Raw genomic sequence first — 27,036 nt, forward strand, 5'->3', positions numbered from 1 at the left:
ACAGTCTTTAAAAACATATGATCGGACTTGACATAATATTGCGAAGAAACTGATATACTTCTGAATTTCAAAACAAGAGACTTGGCTACGGCCTTTAAAAACATATTATCGGACTTGACATAATATTGCAAGGAAACTAAAAGAAAAAAAAGCATTAAAAACGACGAAGAAATGGCTGTATGGGCTTGAACCCTTTGCCTGTCCTAATATTGGACGAAAAAAACCAAAAAAAAAAGCAGGCAAAGAGCGCGACAATTAATGAAAATTGTAAACTCAAGTAAATAAATCGTGCATACCCGGTTTTAAGAGCACCTGAGTTTTTTTTTATTTTGGATACAAACGTAAATAAAACATGCCAAATATAAATACAATAAAAAAAGCAGCAGGAATAATTAAGAAAAGACCATTCAGGGTATCAATAGAAGGCAATATTGGTTCTGGAAAGTCAACGTGTATTAAATACTTTGATAAATACACTAATGTTGAAACACATCCTGTAAGTAACAATCAATTCCATCATTATGAAAAGCAACCAATCGAAATTTAAATATTGTTTCAGTATAATTTTATAAAGTATGTTTTAGGAACCTATTCTAGAATGGCGAAATGTAAATGGCCATAACTTACTAGGACTCTTATATGGTGATATGAATGAGTGGAGCTTTTCATTTCAACATTATGTGCACTTAAGCCGGCTTAAAATACAAACTAGTCTTCCATCTCACAATGATATAACAGTGAAAATGTTTGAAAGGTTAGTGTAAAAAATATATTTATGAAGATATGTATTCCTGAATTTGTTTCAACATAAACAGCTCATTTTAGCTTATTATTTCAAACATAATATAAGGTGTAGTTGACCTATGATATGGGTTAAGGCAAATAGTTTGAGTGCAAAGAATCAGGTAAATTTTTCCATACTTGTGTTGACTCACACACACTATAGTGTGTACATACATAAACTTTTAAATATATTTTTAATAAATAAACTGGAATGAACTATTTTGCTTTCAAGGACAAAATAAAATGCATACCTTCATAAAATCTAATGAACTGGTGTAAATTTTTTTAGTTCACTCCAGATTATCTAAGCAATCAGGCAGAGTGCGATGTCTTGATAATGATTATCACATAGCTTTATGTACTTGTGTATAATATTAAATGGTATTGTGTAAAAGTGTGCAAAGAAAAACAATTAGAAGTATTTCTCTTTTAGAGCTCCACTTGTTTCCAAAAATTTAGAAATTATTTAAGTGACGTCTTTATGAATTTTCAAGGAATCAACTTTTATACAATAGTTGACTTCCATATTCATAATTTCAAGAGTATCAAAATGTAAATGCTCTAGTGAACAAGGTACATTAGATTGTAAAGGGTGCTAAGTCTGAGTAGATTTCAGTAGATGTCTTATAATAAGATGTAATGTAATCACTCTGAGTATTCTTCAACTACATGAATAATATTATATTCAAGAAAATTACACAATATATTATTTCGACAACCTGTATAGCCAAGTGGTTAGCGATCCTGCCTACTAAGCTAGAGGTCCCGGGTTTGAATCCCGGTAGGTGCAAGCATTTATATGATGAATATGGATGTTTCCGAGTCATGGATGTTTAAATGTATTCATGTATGTTTATATGACTTTGTGTATGTTTAAGTAAGTATATTGTAGTAAATATATCATTGTCTTGTAACCCATAACAGAGGCTATATATGCTTAACTTGGGGCAAGATTATTTGTGTTAAAAACTGTGTCAATATTATTATTATTGTCAAAAGTATACCATCACTTCCGAAAAGGTTGAGCTTGAATGAGAAGAAGTCTCAAGAAATTAATTGCCACTCTTTTAAATCAACACTTACAGATTAAATAAAATATGTTTTAGAGGATTAAACTGGCTGTTACTGTATTTTTACATTAATTTTAATTAATTACTTTTTTTTAATTGGGCGACACTAGAGTAACTCAAAGAAGTTACCAATTCCAGATTGATTGTTTTACAAATTATTTTAATTACAATATAATATATAAGGTGATGATACTACTTTTTGTGGGAATGTGTGTTGAGTTGAGAGAGTTAACTATCTTTGATATACTGTATCAAAAAATTAAGTGAAAGTATATAAATATCATGAATTCAATTTCAGATCAGTACAGAACAGTAGACATTGTTTTGTAGAGAATGCGAAAAGTCAGAAATTCTTGCTTGATGCGGAATATCAAGTATTGATCGACTGGTTTGATTACACAGAGAAGAATTTGGACATCAGTTTAGACCTCATAGGTAGATTCTTTCTTACCTAATAGTTATTATTATACTAGCTCCAATGATTAAACTGAACATAAGTATGAATCAAAAATAATTTTGTTACAACTATGGCACTTTTTTGTGTTACTTGCAATATTTACTGATAGACAGAAGTTGATTATAATTATGTGTGAGAAGTAGGAAAAGTGAGAAAGAAAAGAGTAATAATAAAAAAGTATCAGGCTTTCCCCTTGATAGTGAAATAAGTGAAAGAGTCTGTTTTGGTAGTTTGCTTACTGGAACAATTATGAAGTTTATTGAAACAGATGTTATTTTGAGGTAATCCATAACCATCCAAATGTTGTGAGCCTTTTTCGCCTCGCTATTAGGCATTCTCAAGAGATGCTGAATCTGAATTCTGGCAAGAATCTCATGTCATGTGCTGAATTGATTGAAGATATATCTTAGCAGAACTTACACTCATGAGGGCTTTTGAATTCTTATATAGTGAATGAGTATGGTAAAAGATAAATAAATTGTACCTATGTGCATAGTGTATTAAGAGTTAATTTGATAGACAGAAATAAATACTCAAATAGATACAATATGGAGAAATAGATGAAGTGGTAATAGTTGTTAATAAGAAAATACATTCCACTATGATACATTTTTCAAAGCAAATGTATTACAAAATTCAATACATTGTTAAAGGAAGTTTGTGTTAAAAGTTACTAAAACACAAATGACTTTCTTAATGATAACAGATTGGGAATTGAGCCACCACTTTAAATTATATTGTAACAAAATTGTCAGTGGAATATTTTGAATTATAAATAATATTTGAATTTGAATTTTTATTTTATGGAAGACAAACAGTATGTTAAAGCTATATTTACAAAAATATAAATAAAGTAATCATCATCAGCTTCATGTATATCAGGATGAAATACACTTAAAAGGAGCCTTGCCAAAACTACCAAGAACAAGAGAGGATATATAAAAGGTTCAAAGTATGTCAAGTTACCTACCTCTCTGGAAGATCAGACAGCCTTATTATATGTATGTTTGTTTTCAAAGACAGGGATAGCAAGTTAGATGTATTAAAAATATTTTGGAAATGTACAATATTTATTGATAGTTTCGCAATGGGCATTCAATTGTTAGTTCATGAAACATCTTATAAAAAATATAATTTTAATATTTAAACAAAATTTCAGTATACTTGAGGACAACACCAGAAGTTGTCTGGGAGAGAATGTTAAGACGTGGAAGAGCAGAAGAATCTGAAGTGCCATTAGAATACTTGAAGCAAGTAAGTATCCAGCGTTATTTAATAGGTAGTATTGTAATAATGTTCACACTGAACATTCGAGACAGTTATAGTAGGTATTCGGTAACTACTTAATTATTTATGTATTGGAGAAAAAACAGTTACAATTAATTATTAAAATATTATGAATAAATAATGAAAATTAAAAATATGCAATATCTCATTAAGAGCTAAATTTTAAACTACTTTATATAAATAATCTATGAGAAGACAATATGTAATAATAACAGCGTTTTCCCTGAAAGAAAACGCATATTAAAATACTTACCTAATTCGAAGCTTATATATGAGATAGGCACTTCAGTTTCCCATAGATTTTACCAATTTTTCATACTCTTTGTACCTGTGGATGACGTATTTCCTGTGTCAAGGGGTTGCAGCGCCATTTTGGCTCATTTGTTTTATTCACCAGGCAGAGTTGAAAAGTAAGCTTCGAATTAGGTAAGTATTTTAATATGCGTTTTCTTTCAGGGAAAACGCTGTTATTAAAAGTACTTGACCGTAATTCGAAGCTTATATTTGAGATGTGTCTGTTTTCGCCTGGTGAGACATAGGAAATACTTTTTTTAAAATAATACGCCAATGTGATTTAACTTTATATATATATTATTTTAACAATATTATTGTCTTAGTATAGTTCAGTCTGTACATGCACATTTAAATATATGAATATTGATCAATTGGCTTGCGTTAATAAAACTGTTTAAAGTTGAGTATTAATCATGATTCATATTAACCATTTTAAGATAATCAACTCTATACTTCTGAAGAGACTTAATTTCCTTAACAAATAATCATATCAACCACTAATCATATATAAATTGTCATAATTTTAATTAATAGGATCAAACAGTTCTGTTAGATTAATCGACTTCTCACTGGGTCTTACTTGTCGCCTATAATACTTTTGAAAAGTAGTGGCGGAACGCCAATTACCCCTTGCCAAAATATCCTCTAAAGGTAAATTTAAATAGTTGTGCGACGCTACTGCCGATCGTACACTACCGGGTGTAAATTGGATATTCGCTTCTTTAAATAAATGCCTTATCCAACCTGCTATTACTGCCCGTGAGGCAGGTTTGGCTGGACCTCTGATAGTTGTAAATAAATTACCTGTCTTAGAGGTTTCTCGTCTAATTTTTAATAATTTTTTTAAGGAGTCTATCCAAAACACTGGATTAAATTGAATATTGTCATTATGACTTAATAACTTCCACCCTGATTGTCTGTAATCACTTTTATCGGTTTTAGAACCAAATTCTGGCCAAAAAATAACATAGTTATCATTTCTAGTGCAACGTTCTGAATCTACTCTCAAAAGCGTTAAATCGTGGATACGGCGTCCGGAACACAAAAGCAAAAGGATTGCTGTGTGTCGGGATGCTTGATAAATATTATCATAATCAATAGAATAGGTGGATAAAAAATTTATTAGGTCGTTAATATTCCAAATAGGCGGTTTTATATTTTTTGGATGTTTTAAAGATATGGATTTCAAAATTTAACTAAGATATGGGAACTAAGATGATTAGATGTATCTGAGTTAGAAAGCGTGGAGACAACAGACTTATGCAAAATAATAGTGTTATATGATAAACCATGAACTAAATGTAAATCTGCTAAGAATTGAGCAAGTTCGGCATCAGTAGGGTTTTTGAAATTGACTTTGTTTGATTTGGACCACCCGAGTCAACGCTTCCACGCTACTTTGTAGGTCTTCATCGTTGATGGTCGCCAGGAGCTCTTCAACAAGGATACTTGATCAGTATTCCAACCGTTTAACGACTCAGTCCACCCCCACATTTCCATACTTCGAGAATGAGATCTTGCAAGTTTGGAGGGGGAAGACCCGTTGATGTGTCTATTAAATTCACATTCAGGCTCCTTAACACAAATGGAGCTTCGAGAGCTCTCGCTTTGAGATCTGCCCTCCAAAATACTTTCTGCCACCGTGGTACTACTATTAAAAATACTCCGGTCGACTGGTTTAGATGCGACAGAACTTTGGGTACAAGGAATGGTGGAGGAAATATCCATGCCAGGGGGTAATTCCACTGAACGCTGAATGCATCGTGAAAGAGCGCTTTTGAATCTTTCTGGTCTAGAGATACATAGTTGAAAACAACATGAGCTCTCTCGGATGCAAAAAGATCGATTACTGGTGTCCCCCATTTCTTGAATATCACCCTCAGGCATCCTGGTAACAGGTGCCATTCCGGTGGCAGCCGATGCCTCGACAGATGATCCGCGTGATTGTTGTATCTGCCCGGAATGTAGTGGATGGTAAAGAAAATTCGATGATGAGACGGTAGAGACTTCAGGTTGTCCCAGGGTCTCCAATGAACGCCTAGATATGTGAGAGCCTTTTGCGGGATCGTTACAGACTTTTCTAAGTTCACGCACCACCCGAGATCTCGAATTAAATCCAACGTCATTTGAACGTGACTCTGAAGTATGACAGGATCCTGATGAACGATCAAGAAGTAGTCTAGATATACGAGAACTCTTATATTGTGGCTTTGACGAAGCTTTTGAGCAATCCAATTGGTCAGTATGGAGAAGGTTTTGGGGGCTGTACTTAGACCGAAAGGCAGGCAGGTCATTTCTAAGAGTTCGTTGTCGTAACTCAATCGAAGAAAACATCTGTGTACTTTTGAAACCTTCAAATGAAAATATGCCTGGCTCAGATCGCTTTTGCACATCCAGTCTTGCGGCTGAAGAAAGTCGGGGATCCTGTTTATTATTTGAATTTGAAATTTATTAGGTGAAATTGTTCGATTTTTACAAATTTGTTGAGGGACTTCAGATTGAAGATGGGACGGGCCAATCCATCGCTTTTTGGTACCAGAAAAAGGGGGGAAATGAAACTGGGGGAGAATTGAGCTAGCTTTAGAATGCCCTGAGCTTTCATTTCCTGAATTATTGCAGTCATTTCTGGAGAAAATATCGTGCGAAACGGACTGTTTTAGTTTGGAATAGACCGTGGAGGCTTTCGAATGAATGGTATGCGGTAACCTTTTATTAATTTCAAAAGGGTTTCCGGTGCTCCCATTTCCCTGCAGCTCTCGTAGTAGTGAATCAGTCGCCCGGCCCTGAATGACCTCGAGTCATTGTGGATATCGCTTAAATTCCCCTCTATGGGCATAAGACATGGGCTCTTTTCCTCTTTCCCCTCTCTTTGAACTACGAAGGCTCGAGCCCCGATTTTGAAATGAGCCTCGTGTATTTTGACCTATTATTTGAAAGTGTGTTGGAGAAGGTGGTCTCCTGTCATTTAATGATTAGGCAACAGCTGGCATTCATAGGAGCAGACAAAGGCTATATGAACTGTATAGTGAGAGATCATTGTATAATCATGATACATCTTTTCTCGAGTATGTTAAAAAATACTCTAAATTATTTAAAAGTGTTTGTTCTATTGCAAAGTCTGCATATCAGACAAATAATTAAAAATGCACCAAATAAAATAAAGATGACTTGGAATGTTATTAACTGGGAATCTGGAAGATTGAAAGACCGCAACATTGAATATAATCTATCAATAAACAATACAATAATTCAATCTCAGCAGGAAGTTGCTACTGCTTTTGAGAAATTTTTTTCTGAGATTCCAGTTTCTATCACAAACACTCTTGTCTCCTCCACCAGTGTTGCTGAGTCACTTCTTCTGGAAAATGTTAAAGGATGTCAACAAAGTTTCAATTTTAGTTTTGTTAGCCCTGGAGAAATAATTAAAACTTTTAAATCTCTAGACATGAAAAAAACTGCTGATATATGGGGCATTTCTGTTAAAATAATAAGTTCAATAATTGATGTCATAGCACCATATCTTGCAATAGTATTTAATAATTGTATTAATCGTGGCGTGTTTCCTGACCTTCTGAAACATAGTAAAATTACGCCAATATTTAAGTCGGGATGCTCTTCTGACCCGAACAACTATCGTTCTGTGTCGGTTTTGCCGACCCTCAGTAAAATTTTTGAAAAAATAATTTTAAGCCAAATGCTTACTTACTTTAACTCTCATAAGTTACTTCATTTAAAACAATTTGGCTTTACTAGGGCACGTTCAACAACGGATGCAGGTGTTGAGCTGATCAAGAATATTTTTGATGCCTGGGAGGAATCGCAGAATGCACTTGGCATCTTCTGTGATTTATCTAAGGCTTTTGATTGTGTTCAACATTCAACGCTGGTCAGGAAGCTATACCACTATGGCATAAAAGGAACTTCGCTCGATCTTCTGACTTCATATCTAAACAATAGAATTCAGAGGGTCGACGTGAATGGCAGGAGATCTCCTGGGACTCCTCTCAGTATGGGGGTACCACAAGGGTCTATTCTTGGACCGTTCCTCTTCCTTATCTATATAAATGATCTTCCTAATCTTATAGAGAAAAAACATAAGGTAGTATTGTTTGCAGACGACACTTCACTGATTTTCAAAGTGAAAAGAAACCAAGCTATGTATGACGAAGTGAACGATATTTTATCTGACATCGTGTACTGGTTTAGCGCTAATAACCTATTGTTAAATAGCAAGAAAACTAAATTCATTAAACTCACCGTACCAAATGTCAAAAATGTAAATGCAAATGTTTTGTTAAACGGAGAGGTGAGAGAACCTTGCTATATTTCTTGGCATAACTCTAGATTCTAAATTACAATGGGGCCCCCATATTGAAGGATTGGCGAACAGACTTAGTTCTGCAGCATACGCGGTTAAAAAAATTAGACAATTAACTGACATAGATACGGCGCGACTAGTATACTTTAGTTATTTCCATAGTATTATGTCCTATGGTATATTGCTATGGGGCAACGCTGCTGATATTAATACAATATTTGTGCTGCAGAAGAGGGCTATTCGCGCTATTTATAACCTAGGTCCTAGAGAATCATTGAGAGCAAAATTCAAAGAAATTAACATCTTGACTGTTGCTTCTCAATATATTCTTGATAATGTAATGTATGTTCATAGGCACATAAGTGAATTTGCCAGAAACTGTCATAACCATAATGTTAACACCAGGAACAGACATAAACTGATGATGCCTACTACTCGGCTAAGTCGAGTTAGTAAGTCTTTTGTGGGGCGATGTATATGCTTTTACAACAAGATCCCAGAAAATGTTCAAAACAAAGGTGTTACGTTATTCAAAAGAATTGTTAAAAAACGTTTGTGTGGTAAAGGTTACTATAACATAAATGACTTTCTTAATGATACCACAGATTGGGAATGGAGCGACCGCCCTCAGGCTATTAAATAATAAGTTTAATTGTACAATGTTACTTTGTAAATGTTACTTTAATTGTAAAACATATTTTTGATGAAAAAAAAAAGCCCGCTGAGTTTGTTGCGCCCATTCTTCTCAGGCCTGAGGCATTCACTTTGGAATGGGTGGTAGTTTTTTTTTTGACTTTCAATAAGTGATTTCACATCCTATTTTGAATTAAAATATTTGAATTTGAATTTATTGAATTAAATTGGTTAGCACCTTGGTTCATATTACTCTAAGGGAGGCTCCCTTCGAGGGTGGCATGTTGCTATAAATAGGTCTAAATTGTGCTGAGGCGTAGTGGGGAACTTGGGCACTACTCGATAGTGCCATGAACCTTGCATTGCAATTACTACGCAATGGGTGCTTAATGGATTTATGAGGACTTCTATAAGAAGTTTCATGCTTAAGGCGCCAAAAAGATTTACGAATACCACCTGCTTTCTCCAGAGCTGAAGAGAAAGCATTCGCCTCAAAAACGTGAGTGTTTGAGTGAGGTATTTTATTTAAACACATTTTAGTTGCGGGGTCTTTTACTTGTTTGAGAATCGCATCTCTTCGCACTTCTATAATTTCAGATCTATGACCGCAAACCATTTGTAACAGGTCAGTTGAAATTTTATGAAATTCACCTTTTAAAAAGAGTTCCTCAATTTTATTACTTAAATTACCCACAACCCCAGTTTCTAATTTAGCCCACGATAATAAACTACGTATACATTTTTGTAAGGACTCTTTTTCTTTAAGAATGCCAAACGTTATAGCTGCGTATGCCTTGTCAGCCTTGGCTAGATGTGTCAAGCTGTCATAAGGTTTAATTTCACCATTCACTTCAAGATCCACAAAGCCAGGAAAGTGATTGTAACCTTTCTGAGTGTCAGAATACCTGACCTCGGCCCAATCTGGGCTGTTAAAACGTTGAACATTTGTTAACATTTTAAGAAAAGTCTCAGGGGTTTTAGGAACGGTCGGTTCTTTCAATTTTGTTTCGATGTCGAAAGAAAATTCAGATGTTAACTTTTTAGGAGATGGTTGTGGATTTTGATCCTCAACTTCATCATATAGGTCCCCGCTGACCTTTGAGCAAATAGATACATCATCCTCAAACATGTTGTAATTGGGAGGGTAGGTAATAAAATTTCGCAACTCACTAATCTCCTTCGTTAGTTGTCGGAACATCTTATGATCACACCTCCTTTTCTTTCGGCGATGACGACGCGATCGCTTGCTAGAATGCCGAGATGATGAATCAGAACTGGAGCTGCTAGAAGAGCTCGTACTGCTGCTGCGGGATCGCTTGCGACCCACGCCACTCGGCCGAGCCACTGGCTCCTCTTCAGGAGATTTATTGATTTCACTCATTCTAAAAATATTTCACATAAAAGCTTAACCGATATAAATATTTACTACATATTTTTATCGAACGGAAAAAACCGTTAAATATAATTGATTTCCTTTATATTTATTGAGTATCTAGTTACTATATCCAACACTACATATAAATATATTTTATATATTAATAATAAATTTCAAGTTAACTAAGTAAAAAACTTTTTTACAAACCTTCTCTGAAATTATCTTAAAGTCTTATATCGAAGTTTTAATAATTATTATATCACTTTATAACCTATCCATGCCTCCTCGAACCTTAACAGGTAAGAATAATAAGCTATTCTTTTATCGACAATATAGGTTATGGATATAATGAGTTTTAATGACTTCTAATATACTTTTGTCTTTTCAAGAAATCAACTAACTAATGTTTAAGGTTACTTACGTGCTCAGAACAATACTTATGTTATTTGCAATCAGGTCCACAGTCGTTCACAACGGTAGCAATATATATCCAAAATTAACTTAGTAATCACTTTAAAATTAAATATTCTTTATATTTTCTTGTTTTGCGTATGCACACCAATTTTAACACTACGGGAACTAAAACGCCAATGAGCCAAAATGGCGCTGCAACCCCTTTATAAAGGTTTAGGTGGCGCCACTGCCACCACCACAGGAAATACGTCATCCACAGGTACAAAGAGTATGAAAAATTGGTAAAATCTACGGGAAACTGAAGTGCCTATCTCAAATATAAGCTTCGAATTACGGTCAAGTACTTTTAATATACAATATATGAACAAGAGGTTGAAGTTAAATCCTATGTTAGTAAGTTTCTTCTTACTTCACATTTAAGAGTTCCTACTTGTACTAAATATATCTATTTCACTTTTAATTCATTTATACGTCTAGATAGACTATGACAGCAGGTGTGAAAACGACGGAAAGAAATAGACTTTAAAACCTCTATTTTGAGCAATTCACACACACTTAAACAAAGTGTTATACTTACAAATCGCGAGTGTAAGACGTAGATTGTCATGCACTAAACTAACATTCCTGGCCTGTTTTTATTGGTTGTCTAACAGCAAGAGACTCGATCAATCGATCAAGATCAAGATGTATAAGTTATCTAAAATTTCACTTTTACTACTTATTAGTGCAAAGGAAGCTTGACCTTGGCAGCGCAAAGAAGGCTAGCTGTTAGTTGTATACAAAAACATGATGTTTTTCTTTTTACTAACTAGACAGTTGGAGAACATTCGAGATAAATATGTGTATAAATAGAAGCAGCTTGATTCGTAAGTCATTCTGTAACTGAGTTATAAAATGAAATGTCTGAGTGATAACAAACGATATTTGTGTGTTATTAGTGATGAGTATAAGTCTGAGATCTATAGAGGGTACTTAGACTTTGTAAAAACTCAGTTGAATAATACGCGAACTTGACTTTTGCATTGGGCTGTCTAAGCCAAGTACAGTAAAAGCTCTTTGTTCGCGGGTTATATGTTCCGGAAATATGTAAAATATATAAATATGCAAAATGCAATTCAAAATAATCTATGAGATTAATATTATAAGCAATTCAATATTTATTTTAAACGATTCCACCTTCGTACGACTCGCCACAAATAAGGATATCGTCTCAACCACCTGGATGTGTGGCATTCCACCACAGTGTGGTTTTCAAGTAACATAAATCCACGACGACACGACATGGGTACCTTAAGAAAGGCGCGTCCACTTTTTAAAAGGGCCGGCAACGCTCCTGTGATGCCTCGGGTATTGCAAGAGAATGTGTACGGCGGTGATCACTTAACATCAGGTGACCCGTACGCTCGTTTGTCCTCTCTTCCATAAAAAAAGTTGTTGAACCATATTGAAGTATATATTTTTATTGCAAATGGCATTTTATAATAATTTTTTTCAGGTACATGTATCATATGAAAACTGGCTGAATTCTCCTACTGTTGGGTGTGAAGTATTGACTATTGATGCTGATAGAGACATCGAAAGCGTGAAGGAAGACTTAGAAAGATATACATACAAAATATTGGGGGGTAATCACACAAATTAGCGTGATTTGAGTGACTGTGTTTGACCGAAAAATAATCATTTTTTTATTAGTTGATAGGTATAGATTGATATAAGCACAATTTATTATTAGTATTTTGTTTTGACATTTAGTGAATAGCGATAATAAATGAGAATATAAGGTAGATTATGGTTATAGGTAAAGCTAAAAATTTACTTATACTAAGAGTTAAACACAATTTATATAAGCGAAACCCACGGAAAGTAAAGTTACTCCAAGTCTAAACTTACTTCTCTCTGCCATGTAATTCTGTAGTGACAAAGGTGAGATAAAGTCAAATAGATTTAAATTTGTAATTACTTTACTTCGCGTTTATTAATAACACAAAGTTAATGTATTGTAAAAATCATTATATTATAAGAATAATCTTGTAACTAGTGCAAATCAAAATCCACTTTTTCCAATTTTAATCCAAGTTATTATTATAGACCGTTGAATAGATTTCTTATTGCTACACTACTGTTTGAATGTGGATTTTGGCTTCACAGCTCGCCACTGCTCACCCGGTCCTAAGTCCCATCTAATGCTGTCTTGACTAGGTCCGTCCATCTCATGTAAGTTCAACCACGTGTTCGTGGGTCCGCAATCCTTTCGCAACGCTAGAAGAACTCCTTTCCACGTCGCGAAATTGCCCAGTGTTTACAGTAGACTGTAGAATCTTGATGTCAAGTTATTGCAGAAGGGAGAATTTGTTACGGTTTTTTTATGTATATAAGAGGGGGCAAATGGGCAAGAGACTCATGTAATGGGAAGTGCTGAGGCAAGCCCATGGACATCCGGAACACGAGGGTACAAGAGATGTTGACGGCTTTATAGTTGGGATGCTCTATGCTTGAAGGTCCCTGAGTCGTCCCTGTATCAGTTCAGGAAAACTGCACTCTGTAATTGATTCCACAAAGTGGCTGTGTGACGCAAGAGGTTACTCGCAACGCACCCAAGCCTTGTTCTCAGACACTGATCCACGGTCCAAGTAGCAAACAAAAATCAGAAATATCCAACATTTTTACAGTCAGGATTTTGATTGCTATAATAGTTTCCATTTCTCCAAATTTGCTTAGTTCGTCCATGGCATTAATTTACCATATGCTTGATTTAATCTCATCGGCGCATCCCCCTGTGGTTATCTGCGCTCTAAGATCATCAAACTTGGTAACAACTGTTGGCAGTATTTATGAGTTGCTAATATCAGGATTGACAGTCAAAATGTTAGTTTAGTCCGATTGATCTTAAACAAAGGATGGATCCCAACACCAGTTTTAATTATTTCCAAAATATCGTGAGTCTCATTTACAGTTGTCGAATCATTTTGATTTAAAACAATATCAATAATTTGCTAGGCTTGACGCTGAACAAACAATGAAATGACGCTAACGCGAAAATCATTTCACATATCCATTGTACGACAATAAGGATGTCAACAAGTATTCAGCCATTCTGCCCAACTGTAGTCATTGTATCACATCAAATACTGCTCCTGTGCTGTTGGTAAATGTTTAAAAAGCATTCTACTTTTTACAGCGGTTCCGTATGATATTCCATTAAAACATCTTCAAATGCAATAATTAAGTGCAAAATCATTATTAGATATTAGTCTTCGATCATTTATGCGTCTAGATAGAATTTATATTTATTAATCATTTAAAAATAAGCCTTGGTATTCACGAGCTATTTTCTCGAGCTAACTCTACTTTTTGCAAATACTTTTCGTGGCGCTGTACAAAATCCCCCTGATTAATGCAAGTCATGGATACGAAATTACCTCTTTTTCTTTTTAAAAAACGTTTTAAACAGAATAAGAAAAGGGGCGCACCAGGATATAGCTATAGTGTAGTTTTCAAGGAACTTTGTCCCACGTAAAACCAAGCTGTGGAATGAGCTTCCTTATGCGGTGTTTATAGGACGTTACGACTTGGGTACATTAAAAAGCGGATATACCTTTTAACCGGAGTGAAATTTACTAAGATGTTTGTGACATTATGTTTTTCACAGCTCTATCTATCTAAAAGTATAAAAGATCTAGGGCTGTAATATACAACTTCTTCTCTATGTCCATCTCTTAACTTTCACTATGCAAACATTTTAAGTACCCGGTGGCTGACACTACCTTATAGATCTGAAATTATCTCATCACGTAGTAATATAATATATTTTTATATAACACTAGTATTAAACTATCAAGTGGAGGCGACCCGGAGTTCTGGCGATGGAATACTCAAATATAAAAAAGTGTGTAACAACCAACAGAAACGAAAATTTCATCAAGGCTTCTCGCTTTGTGATAACTATATTGTAATACAAAATATAACAATTTTCATTTTCGTCCTGTAGTCATGTAATAAAATTCAATTTAGTATATTTAATTATAATTTGTGTTTAAATGACTGGTCTGTTTTGCTTTGACTGAGCGCGCTCCTTAATATAATACTAACTTAAAAACAATATGATCGGATTTGTTACGGCTGAACCATCACACGCGATCTGGTAGCGGACCATATTCGGTGGTATGTCGCATTGTCCGTCGAACTTCATTATTATTATTATCTTCCGGCCGGTACCGAGTACGACGCCGGACCGGCCGATTGTGCACCCGCACCAAATCCGACAATGTGTTTTGGCTATTAGTGGACTGAAGACGACTTTACCCGATCGAGCGTTACATAGGCGAGCGTGACAACTCAATCTAATTCAATATCCACAAACAAAAACACGCTTGAAAGAAGTTTATACTTCAATAAACGTTTCTTTCGCACATGATAACTCCATTGCACTTATAATTCAAGTTATGAGGAATATCTGGATGTCTGGCCTTCCTAAAGAATGTTTTTTTCGAGGAACTTTCCTACAACCAAAGTATGAAATGTGATGACAGGTACGCCTCTAAAAGACCGGCAATGCTCCTGTGATTCCTCTGGTGTTGCTGGATAATGTGGGCAGCAGCGATCACTTAACATCAGGTTACGCTCGTTGGGCCTCCACCATAAAAATTAAAAATATTGGATACTAGCTGACCCGAAAGACGTTGTTCTGTATATAATAAATAAAATAATGTTTTTATATGAATTTGTCAATAATATATCATAACATCAAACATTACTTCGTAAAATATGCACCCTGCTGTCGTAATGAAATTGTTTCACAGCAGAACTGTCAAACCGTGCGTCAATAAATTCTCTCATAGAAATTACATATGGACACATCAAAGGAAAAACAAATTTGTTGATTTTATTTAATTTAGCAGCATTTTCCTATTTATTCACCTTTTAAACCTTCCCTGGACTTCCACAAATAATTCGAGACCTAAATTAGCCAAATCGGTCCTGCCGTTCTCGAGTTTTAGCGAGACTAACGAACAGAAATTCATTTTTATATATATAGATAGACTAGCTGCGTGGCTTTCCATAAAATCCGTTCTTAGCGAACCTCTACTCGGCAAAGGCTGAAATATTGCTACCAAATGACAAGTCTTTACGCCTTAGTCTTCCAGAGATATCGTGATGAGTCACATAGGATGGAAATCTCTTCGAAAGAATGTTTAGATTTACGTAGGTACCTATTATTTCAATTACGACCCGCGTATAAAATACTATCATTAAAGAAAAGGGTAGAAAAATAAGCTAGCAGTTCACCTTATGGCAAGTGATATAAAACCAGTGCTGAACGTTCTCGAGAGATAATTTCTTAAATCCTTTGAATCTTAATATTCCAGAATTCGAATTCGACTTCCTATGCGCTTTCTATTTATTACTTCTGAACAAACTGTTCTTGCAGAACCCTATAGAGTCAAATGAAAGTAGCAAGCGAGAGATTAAAAATAGCTATGACAATAGAGAGCATATTGAACGGATGAAGGAAGTTTGTTGTTAGGGAACGGCGAGTAAACACAATGCATTCATTATTCCATTACTTAATGAACCGCTCGCATCCCGCTGCGAAAATTTTAATAAAATATCGCGATGTAATGAATTGAAACGCTCTTGTGCACATTTCATTATGCCGTGAAATATTAACCAAAAATTTATAACGTGGATGTTGGAAAGGGTTTCTTTGCTGTGTTAAGCTTTGTTCTGATGGAACTTGTAACAAATGATTTAAAATGAGTTTTCAAGAAACGTTAATGTTTAAATTAACACCTAAATTAATATAAGAATCAATTATATTTAATGCATTGGGTAAATGGTATTGTTTTGCGAAAATATTTTTTTTTGTTTATAGATTGGTTACTACGCCGAGATTTAGCTGAAGTTAAATATATATTTTATTAAAGTGAAAAAGTTTTTAACTTCAACAGTTATAGCTTAAATTTCCGGGAAGTGATGGGGTTCACCAGAGTACCTAATGAGCTAGATGGTCAAAAACAAAGTAAGTGGATACATATTTCCTTTTTTTTTCTCAATATTGGAAGCTGCAGCGATATTGTATATTATGAGTGTGAATTGTAATATACTTATATAAGTCGAGACTTAAAATATGGTAAATGGGACACCTTACTCTCTTGGGATTTTTTAAATTCTTTCACTAGCCACCCACCTCACCATTGCACGGACTGCATCAGTGTCTCATCAGTTTGTTGCGTGGAGGATTTAATCCAATCCACGTGGGATTGGATTAAATAAAACACGCATCTATATTTATAGTACGTACTAGAATGTCTATTTTTAAAATATTTTACTAATCCTTCAGTATATTCACTAGTTACGGCTTAGTCCTTTCAAATGGAAAAACGAAAATACTTAGAACTTACTCGTTACTAATTATTTCAAAGGCGCCGGTGTGATACGATGTGATATGATAGACTCAATAGAAAGTGTTCACCAGTGGGAGGCTCCTATGTACAGGATGCCGGATAGATTTTGGATACTACAACGGCACCTGCCGTGAAGCAATAGTTTGTAAGCATTATTGTGTTTCGGTCTGCAGGCCACCTTAGCTCACTAGCTAATTTCACTAAATTGCTGGGCAAATTAGACCTAACATCTTATGTTTCAAGTTGACGAGCGCAATTGTAGAGCTGCATTGTAATGGACGTATCAATAACTTTCAGCTGAACGTCCTGCTCGTCTCGTCCCTTAGGTATTTATGGAAAATTCCAATTAGACCAATATCCGCTACAATACTTGGTTCTATTAAGAAATTACAATACCTATCTACTCACCACACGTGAAATACTGATCTTTGAAAAGTTTGGGAGCCCATATGTGGTCTTCTTCATTAGTTCCACTTGGCTACTTGGTAATTTCTTCATACAAATGCCTGTTTTGTTGATGAATTAACCAAAAACGCAATAATATGTAAATATACATCTTCAAAAATTTAAGAATTATCCCAATTAGTCCATCACCAATTTAATTATTACAGTGGAACTAACTTTAGTCCCTGTCAGATTTTTCAGATAGGTCCACACATAAAAAGCAAAATTACGAATACACTATACTTACAGATCGACAAAGTATCTTTAGTTACTGCATTAACATGTCCTTTTTAAAACCAAATAATAATTTTAATATAACCTAAACTCATTATTTCATTCATTTGAAATCATTTATTTATTTTTATTGTTCGTTAACATTTAATCTCAGAGGTCATAACTCTTGAGATGCTAAGGGCAAGTTTAATCAAGAGTTACGAGTTACCTACTGCGCCATAATCCCTGTTTATTTAATGTGTTTCGCCGAGCCACATAACTGAGACCTAATTAATGTGTAACGATAATAGTTCACCTGTAAATGCTTGACCTAATTAACCTGATAATTGTCTGCTATAATAATAAATATGGTATGTTGTTACTAATTTAACACCTTGTAAAATATGTTTAATACTCGAGAGATGACGGAAGCCAACCCCCCGCAATTATGGGTTCACTACAGACCCAGATGGTAACTTTCATTAACATTAAGTCCTGGTGGTAATGCAATTTGTCTGCTGCAAAGTTTTGCAACATATACATCAAAATATAGGAAGCAGACTGACAAATAGCAAATGGAACTTTAACGGTTTTAAGTAAAAAAAATACACTATAGACTAGACGCCATGTTATTGTTGCTGGCAGCCCCTTAAAAACTAAACCACAAACAAAAATATTTATATTTTTCTTTTACTATTTTCACATAAGAAGTAGCTGTTTCATAATTCTTTTTTTTCATCTCTGACGTTTGCGAAGGTATTTAAGTATACGCCTGTTGCTTATTGCTGCGAAGGAAAGACATAGTACCCGCAAATTCTATATAATATGTATGACACAGTGTGACATTTATGACGTGTTCGATGACATAGACCTTAAGCAGATGGGATAGCAAGATTAGAAGACGAAAGTAGACCATTATTCTCTTTAGTTACCTTTTAACCGTTGGTACCCAAATTGTATTCAAGTACCTATATCATTACATCAGGAGAGATTATTGTAGAGGATATCTCGCTGCCCGCCGTCATACATCGTAGCTATGGAACGTAGCAACAGATAATGCAGACCGTGGCGTCCTTCTGTTAAAAGGCCCGGCAGGAGGGTGATCACGCGGCGTGACGGATATTCATCTCCAACCTACGTTAGTGGCCAGCTCCAAAATGATGATATCCTGTGTATGTATACCTGAAAGTTGCTGAAATTTTAATTTGAAAGTGGTGTCCGAGCTCTTTTGCGTGAGAAAGTTCTAATCGATCGATTGCAACCAAGATTCTGAATGAATATATTATCCTTTTTGATAACAATATAATATTTTATTATAGCTGATAGCCTTCCTGCCAATGCTCTAAATAAGGTTCAAATAATAACAAATAACAATGAATATTATGTAAAATAAAACCGATGACTAGGCAGCATGGTCTCGGACCTTAGCCTATTCCTTGTGGGACGAATATAAAAAACAAAGAAGATTGACAATTGACATTTGTACAGCAGACAAAGAGCGCGACAATTAATGAAAATTGTAAACTCAAGTAAATAAATCGTGCATACACGGTTTTAAAGAGCACCTGAGTTTTTTTTTATTTTTGATACAAACGTAAATAAAACATGCCAAATATAAATACAAAAAAAAAAGCAGCAGGCATGATTAAGAAAAGACCATTCAGAGTATCATTTGAAGGCAATATTGGTTCTGGAAAGTCAACGTGTATTAAATACTTTGATAAATACAATAATGTTGAAACATAACCTGTAAGTAACAAGCAATTCCATCATTATGAAAAGCAACCAATCGAAATTTAAATATTGTTTCAGTATAATTTTATAAAGTATGTTTTAGGAACCTCTTCTAGAATGGCGAAATGTAAGTGGCCATAACTTACTAGGACTCATATATGGTGATAGGAATGAGTTGAGCTTTTCATTTCAACATAATATACACTCTAGCCGGCTTAAAATACAAACTCGTCTTCCATCTCACAATGATATAACAGTGAAAATGTTTGAAAGGTTAGTGTAAAAAATATATTTATGAAGATATGTATTCCTGAATTTGTTTCAACATAAACAGCTCATTTTAGCTTATTATTTCAAACATAATATAAGGTGTAGTTGACCTATGATATGGGTTAAGGCAAATGGTTTGAGTGCAAAGAATCAGGTAAATTTTTCCATACTTGTGTTGACTCACACACACTATAGTGTGTACATACATAAACTTTTAAATATATTTTTAATAAATAAACTGGAATGAACTATTTTGCTTTCAAGGACAAAATAAAATGCATACCTTCATAAAATCTAATGAACTGGTGTAATTTTTTTTAGTCACTCCAGATTATCTAAGCAATCAGGCAGAGTGGGATGTCTTGATAATGATTATCACATTGCTTTATGTACTTGTGTGTAATATTAAATGGTATTGTGTAAAAGTGTGCAAAGAAAAACAATTAGAAGTATTTTTAGAGCTCCACTTGTTTCCAAAAATTTAGCAATGATTTAAGTGACATCTTTATGAATTTTCAAGGAATCAAGTTTTATACAATAGTTGACTTCCATATTCATAATTTCAAGAGTATCAAAATGTAAATGCTCTAGTGAACAAGGTACATTAGATTGTAAAGGGTGCTAAGTCTGAGTAGATTTCAGTAGATGTCTTATAATAAGATGTAATGTAATCACTCTGAGTATTCTTCAACTACATGAATAATATTATATTCAAGAAAATGACACAATATATTATTTCGACAACCTGTATAGCCAAGTGGTTAGCGATCCTACCTACTAAGCTAGAGGTCCCGGGTTCGAATCCCGGTAGGTGCAAGCATTTATATGATGAATATGGATGTTTGTTTCCGAGTCATGGATGTTTAAATGTATTCATGTATGTTTATATGACTTTATGTATGTGTAAGTAAGTATATTGTAGTAAATATATCATTGTCTTGTAACCCATAACAGAGGCTATATATGCTTAACTTGGGGCAAGATAATTTGTGTTAAAAACTGTGCCAATATTATTATTATTGTCAAAAGTATACCATCACTTCCGAAAAGGTTGAGCTTGAATGAGAAGAAGTCTCAAGAAATTAATTGCCACTCTTTTAAATCAACACTTACAGATTGAATGAAATTTGTTTTAGAGGATTAAACTGGCTGTTACTGTATTTTTACATTAATTTTAATTAATTCCTTTTTTTTTAATTGCGCGACACTAGAGTAACTCAAAGAAGTTACCAATTCCAGATTGATTGTTTTACAAATTATGTTAATTACAATATAATATATAAGGTGATGATACTACTTTTTGTGGGAATGTGTGACTTGAATAAACTTATAGATTGAGTTGAGAGAGTTAACTATCTTTGATATACTGTATCAAAAAATTAAGTGAAAGTATATAAATATCATGAATTCAATTTCAGATCAGTACAGAACAGTAGACATTGTTTTGTAGAGAATGCGAAGAGTCAGAAATTCTTGCTTGATGCGGAATATCAAGTATTGATCAACTGGTTTGATTACAGAGAGAAGAATTTGGACATCAGCTTAGACCTCATAGGTAGATTCTTTCTTACCTAATTGTTATTATTATACTAGTTCCAATGATTAAACTGAACATAAGTATGAATCAAAAATAATTTTGTTACAACTATGGCACTTTTTTGTGTTACTTGCAATATTTACTGATAGACAGAAGTTGACTATAATTATGTGTGAGAAGTAGGAAAGGAATGGAATCAAAGTGAGAAAGAAGAGAGTAATAATAAAAAAGTATCAGGTTTTCCCCTCGATAGTGAAACAAGTGAAAGAGTCTGTTTTGGTAGTCTGCTTACTGGAACAATTATGAAGTTTATTGAAACAGATGTTATTTTGAGGTAATCCATAACCATCCAAATGTTGTGAGCCTTTTTCGCCTCTCTATTAGGCATCCTCAAGAGATGCTGAATCTGAATTCTGGCAAGAGTCTCATGTCATGTGTTGAATTGATTGAAGATATATCTTAGCAGAACTTACACTCATGAGGGCTCTCAAAATTTGGATAAATATGAAGTTGATAGTGAAAGGTGAGTGAAATTAGGTAACCAAGTAAATTGGACCCTGTACAATGCCCTTTTTACTTGGTTTCCTAATCAGCCTCAGCCAGGATGTCTTTTACAAGACATTACACCGTCTGTTTATGGAAGAGTGTTGATTCAATTGAATTCTTATATAGTGAATGAGTATGGTAAAAGATAAATAAATTGTACCTATGTGCATAGTGTATAAAGAGTTAATTTGATAGACAGAAATAAATACTCAAAGAGATGCAATACAGAGAAATAGATGAAGTGGTAATAGTTGTTAATAAGAAAATACATTCCCCTATGATACATTTTTCAAAGCAAATGTATTACAAAAGTCAATAGAATTGTTAAAGGAAGACACAAATGACTTTCTTAATGATAACTGATTGGGAATTGAGCCACCACTTTAAATTATATTGTAACAAAATTGTCAGTGGAATATTTTGAATTATAAATAATATTTGAATTTGAATATTTATTTTATGGAAGACAAACAGTATGTTAAAGCTATATTTACAAAAATATAAATAAAGTAATCATCATCAGCTTCATGTATATCAGGATGAAATACACTTAAAAGGAGCCTTGCCAAAACTACCAAGAACAAGAGAGGATATATAAAAGGTTCAAAGTATGTCAAGTTACCTACCTCTCTGGAAGATCAGACAGCCTTATTATATGTATGTTTGTTTTCAAAGACAGGGATAGCAAGAGAGATGTTAAAAATATTGTGGAAATGTACAATATTTATTGATAGTTTCGCAATGGGCATTCAATTGTTAGTTCATGAAACATCTTATAAAAAATATAATTTTAATATTTAAACAAAATTTCAGTATACTTGAGGACAACACCAGAAGTTGTCTGGGAGAGAATGTTTAGACGTGGAAGAGCAGAAGAATCTGAAGTGCCATTAGAATACTTGAAGCAAGTAAGTATCCAGCATTATTTCATAGGTAGTATTGTAACAATGTTCACACTGAACATTCGAGACAGTTATAGTAGGTATTCGGTAACTACTTAATTATTTATGTATTGGAGAAAAAACAGTTACAATTAATTATTAAAATATTATGAATAAATAATGAAAATTAAAAATATGCAATATCTCATAGCTAAATTTTAAACTACTTTATATAAATAATCTATGAGAAGACAATATGTAATAATATACAATATATGAACAAGAGGTTGAAGTTAAATCCTATGTTAGTAAGTTTCTTCTTACTTCACATTTAAGAGTTCCTACTTGTATTAAATATATCTATTTCACTTTTAATTCATTTATACGTCTAGATAGACTATGACAGCAGGTGTGAAAACGACGGAAAGAAATAGACTTTAAAACCTCTATTTTGAGCAATTCATACACACTTAAACAAAGTGTTATACTTACAAATCGCGAGTGTAAGACGTAGCTTGTCATGCACACTAAACTAATATTCCTGGCCTGTTTTTATTGTTTGTCTAACAGCAAGAGACTCTATCAATCGATCAAGATCGAGATGTATAAGTTATCTAAAATTTCACTTTTACTACTTATTAGTGCAAAGGAAGCTTGACCTTGGCACCGCAAAGGAGGCTAGCTGTTAGTTGTATACAAAAACATGATGTTTTTCTTTTTACTAACTAGACAGTTGGAGAACATTCGAGATAAATCTGTGTATAAATAGAAGCAGCTTGATTCGTAAGTCATTCTGTAACTGAGTTATAAAATGAAATGTCTGAGTGATAACAAACGATATTTGTGTGTTATTAGTGATCAGTATAAGTCTGAGATCTATAGAGGGTACTTAGACTTTGTAAAAACTCAGTTGAATAATACGCGAACTTGACTTTTGCATTGGGCTGTCTAAGCCAAGTACAGTAAAAGCTCTTTGTTCGCGGGTTATATGTTCCGGAAATATGCAAAATGCAATTCAAAATAATCTATGAGATTAATATTATAAGCAATTCAATATTTATTTTATACGATTCCACCTTCGTACGACTCGCCACAAATAAGGATATCGTCTCAACCATCTGGATGTGTGGCATTCCACCACAGTGTGGTTTTCAAGTAACTTAAATCCACGACGACACGACATGGGTACCTTAAGAAAGGCGCGTCCACTTTTTAAAAGGGCCGGCAACGCTCCTGTGATGCCTCGGGTATTGCAAGAGAATGTGTTCGGCGGTAATCAGTTAACATCAGGTGACCCGTACGCTCGTTTGTCCTCTCTTCCATAAAAAAAGTTGTTGAACCATATTGAAGTATATATTTTTATTACAAATGGCATTTTATAATAATTTTTTTCAGGTACATGTATCATATGAAAACTGGCTGAATTCTCCTACTGTTGGGTGTGAAGTATTGACTATTGATGCTGACAGAGACATCGAAAGCGTGAAGGAAGACTTAGAAAGATATACATACAAAATATTGGGGGGTAATCACACTAATTAGCGTGATTTGAGTGACTGTGTTTGACCGAAAAATAATCATTTTTTTATTAGTTGATAGGTATAGATTGATATAAGCACAATTTATTATTAGTATTTGTTTTGACATTTAGTGAATAGCGATAATAAATGAGAATATAAGGTAGATTATGGTTATAGGTAAAGCTAAAAATTTACTTATACTAAAAGTTAAACACAATTTATATAAGCGAAACCCACGGAAAGTAAAGTTACTCCAAGTCTAAACTTACTTCTCTCTGCCATGTAATTCTGTAGTGACAAAGGTGAGATAAAGTCAAAAAGATTTAAACTTGGAATTACTTTATTTCGCGTTTATTAATAACACAACGTTAATGTATTCTAAAAATCATTATATTATAAGAATAATCTTGTAACTAGTGCAAATCAAAATCCATTTTACAAGTTATTATTATAGACCGTTGAATAGATTTCTTATTGCTACACTACTGTTTGAATGTGGATTTTGGCTTCACAGCTCGCCACTGCTCACCCGGTCCTAAGTCCCGTCTAATGCTGTCTTGACTAGGTCCGTCCATCTCATGTAAGTTCAACCACGTGTTCGTGGGTCCGCAATCCTTTCGCAACGCTAGAAGAACTCCTTTCCACGTCGCGAAATTGCCCAGTGTTTACAGTAGACTGTAGAATCTTGATGTCAAGTTATTTCAGAAGGGAGATATGTTACGGTTTTTTATGTATATAAGAGGGGGCAAATGGGCAAGAGACTCATGTAATGGGAAGTGCTGAGGCAAGCCCACGGACATCCGGAACACGGGGGTTCAAGAGATGTTGACGGCTTTATAGTTGGGATGCTCTATGCTTGAAGGTCCCTGAGTCGTCCCTGTATCAGTTCAGGAAAACTGCACTCTGTAATTGATTCCATAAAGTGGTTGTGTGACGCAAGAGGTTCCTCGCAACGCACCCAAGCGTTGTTCTCAGACACTCATCCACGGTCCAAGTAGCAAACAAAAATATCCAACATTTTTAGTCAGGATTTTGATGGCTTTAATAGTTTCGATTTCTCCAAATTTGCTTAGTTTGTCCAAGGCAGATTTGGACATAATATAATTAATTTACCATAAGCTTAATTTAATCTCATCGGCGCATCCCCCTCTGTTGGTTATCTGCGCTCTAAGATCATCAAACGTGGTAACAACTGTTGGCAGTATTTATGAGTTGCCAATATCAGGATTGACAGTCAAAATTTTAGTTTAGTCCGATTGATCTTAAACAAAGGATGGATCCCAACACCAGTTTTAATTATGTCCAAAATATCGTGAATCTCATTTACAATTGTGAAATCTTTTTGATTTAAAACAATATCAGAATTGATCTTTGACGGTGGAAACATTTAATTTAAAAGCGTTTTAGAATGTACTACTCCACCTTGTTTTTGCACACAGAATTACAGATTCTTTTTTTAAATTCAATAAGGTAGTTTTTGTAGGTGATTTATGATTACCTTACTACGTTTCGAACCTTTGCTAGTAAATCGTAATATTTTTAATAAGATAAATGCCGTCACACTTATTCTTAATTGAAAACCATAAACCGCCTGTATCAGATTATTCTGCAGATTCGCGAATTTTATCAGCTTGCCGTAATAACAGGGCCAAACCAGCTAACAGTATCTTGCCCTCCTGCAAGCTTTGTTCAACGATTTTATAATCTTCATCCATAATAGTTATAACTTTCTTGTAAAACCCAGCAATATCTATTTGTAAGAAAATTTCGTATGTCTCCAGTTTTTATTTAACTGTTTAAATGCGTATTTTTGCTGGCAATAATTAATCCGTAAACTCGAATGAGTCTTCAAATTTTAAATTTGCTGGGTTCACTTAGTAATGGTGAGTTTAAATTAAATTTAACTAAACCTGCTAAAGTTTCTGTTTGAGATACGCTCATCGAATGAAATAGCAAAATATATTACTTTTTCAAATAGAACCTTCTGAAATCCTTTTGTTCATCGCATCGATTAACAATTACTACAAACTGTGTTAGCAGACTTACATTTCCTAAAACCTCTCTAATATCTTCGGCCTTTATTAGCGTCGAAAAAGTTGAAGATGATTAGATATTAACTAGGTTTGGGGTCAGAGGTATTGATATCACTCCAAAACCATGTAGGAATTTTATTACAATTAGCTTGTAACTCCATGTAAATAATTAACAAGTAATTTTTTTTTTTTTAATTATTTGCTCTGAGTTTAAAGAATTGATAATAAAGTATTTGTATTAGGATTACTTTTAAACTTGGCCTAGCTACTATTGCGTTCTATGTACCTACGGGTATTTTTTTTAATGTATCATGACCAAAACCCTGGCTGTTGTGATAAAATGTAATCACATATACTTCGAATTCACAATATCTCAACCAATCTAGCTCATAAAATTATTAATTTATTTTGATTTTTATGATGTAAGTACTTACCTAATTAGAATATTTATAGTGCTTTTACAATTAATGCGTTCAAAATAATAATATATATTATGAATGAAATGATTTTGTTTTTAATTTATTATCCCTATTTTTTTGCATTATTTTATAACCGATATTCATTATTTTCTCTAATTTTGTTAAGTATCGGCTTTTCTAACATAAATGATATAATTCTAAGATATTAAGGATAAACTCATCATTTGATGGGTATCAAATAAGTTTTATAAAGTTAATGACTTTAAGAAGAAGAAGAATAGCTGTGACCAGGGGGTAAGGGAATTAACGTAATCCGTGAAAAACTTTCTTCCACGTACAACAAAGCTGTGGAATGAGCCTCCATGTATCCGGGACGATACGACATGGGTACCTTAAGAAAAACG

At 34.0% G+C, this 27,036-nt stretch overlaps 1 protein-coding gene across 8 annotated transcripts; it reads left to right on the top strand.

The window, feature by feature from the left end:
- LOC126979176 (deoxynucleoside kinase-like) lies at nucleotides 1-26,716 on the top strand. Of its 8 annotated transcripts, none has more exons than XR_007732760.1 (6): nucleotides 12-496; nucleotides 585-754; nucleotides 2,152-2,288; nucleotides 3,470-3,564; nucleotides 12,127-13,209; nucleotides 25,123-26,716. XR_007732760.1 is itself a non-coding variant. In XM_050828424.1 (5 exons), the coding sequence occupies exons 1-5, from the start codon at nucleotides 353-355 to the stop codon at nucleotides 24,200-24,202; spliced, it is 693 nt and encodes a 230-aa protein (XP_050684381.1). In that variant the 5' UTR covers nucleotides 1-352; the 3' UTR covers nucleotides 24,203-26,716. The 8 variants fall into 8 exon arrangements, 4 of the variants coding, with proteins under 4 accessions (XP_050684381.1, XP_050684380.1, XP_050684378.1 ...); XR_007732762.1 differs by having other exon boundaries at nucleotides 12,127-13,152; nucleotides 25,067-26,716; XR_007732761.1 differs by having other exon boundaries at nucleotides 12,127-12,830; nucleotides 24,746-26,716.
- Nucleotides 26,717-27,036: the final 320 nt, after the last annotated feature.

Source organism: Leptidea sinapis, chromosome Z (genome assembly GCF_905404315.1).
Source record: "Leptidea sinapis chromosome Z, ilLepSina1.1, whole genome shotgun sequence".
NCBI classification, from domain to species: Eukaryota; Metazoa; Arthropoda; class Insecta; order Lepidoptera; family Pieridae; genus Leptidea; species Leptidea sinapis.

What these genes read in the sequence shown, in the direction of transcription:
- LOC126979176 (XM_050828424.1), top strand. Translation starts at nt 353, where the DNA reads ATGCCAAATATAAATACAATAAAAAAAGCAGCAGGAATAATTAAGAAA. An exon ending in ACAGTGAAAATGTTTGAAAG is followed by an intron (nt 755 to 2,151) that starts GTTAGTGTAAAA and finishes ATTCAATTTCAG; the next exon opens with ATCAGTACAGAACAGTAGAC. An exon ending in CATCAGTTTAGACCTCATAG is followed by an intron (nt 2,289 to 22,592) that starts GTAGATTCTTTC and finishes ACAAAATTTCAG; the next exon opens with TATACTTGAGGACAACACCA.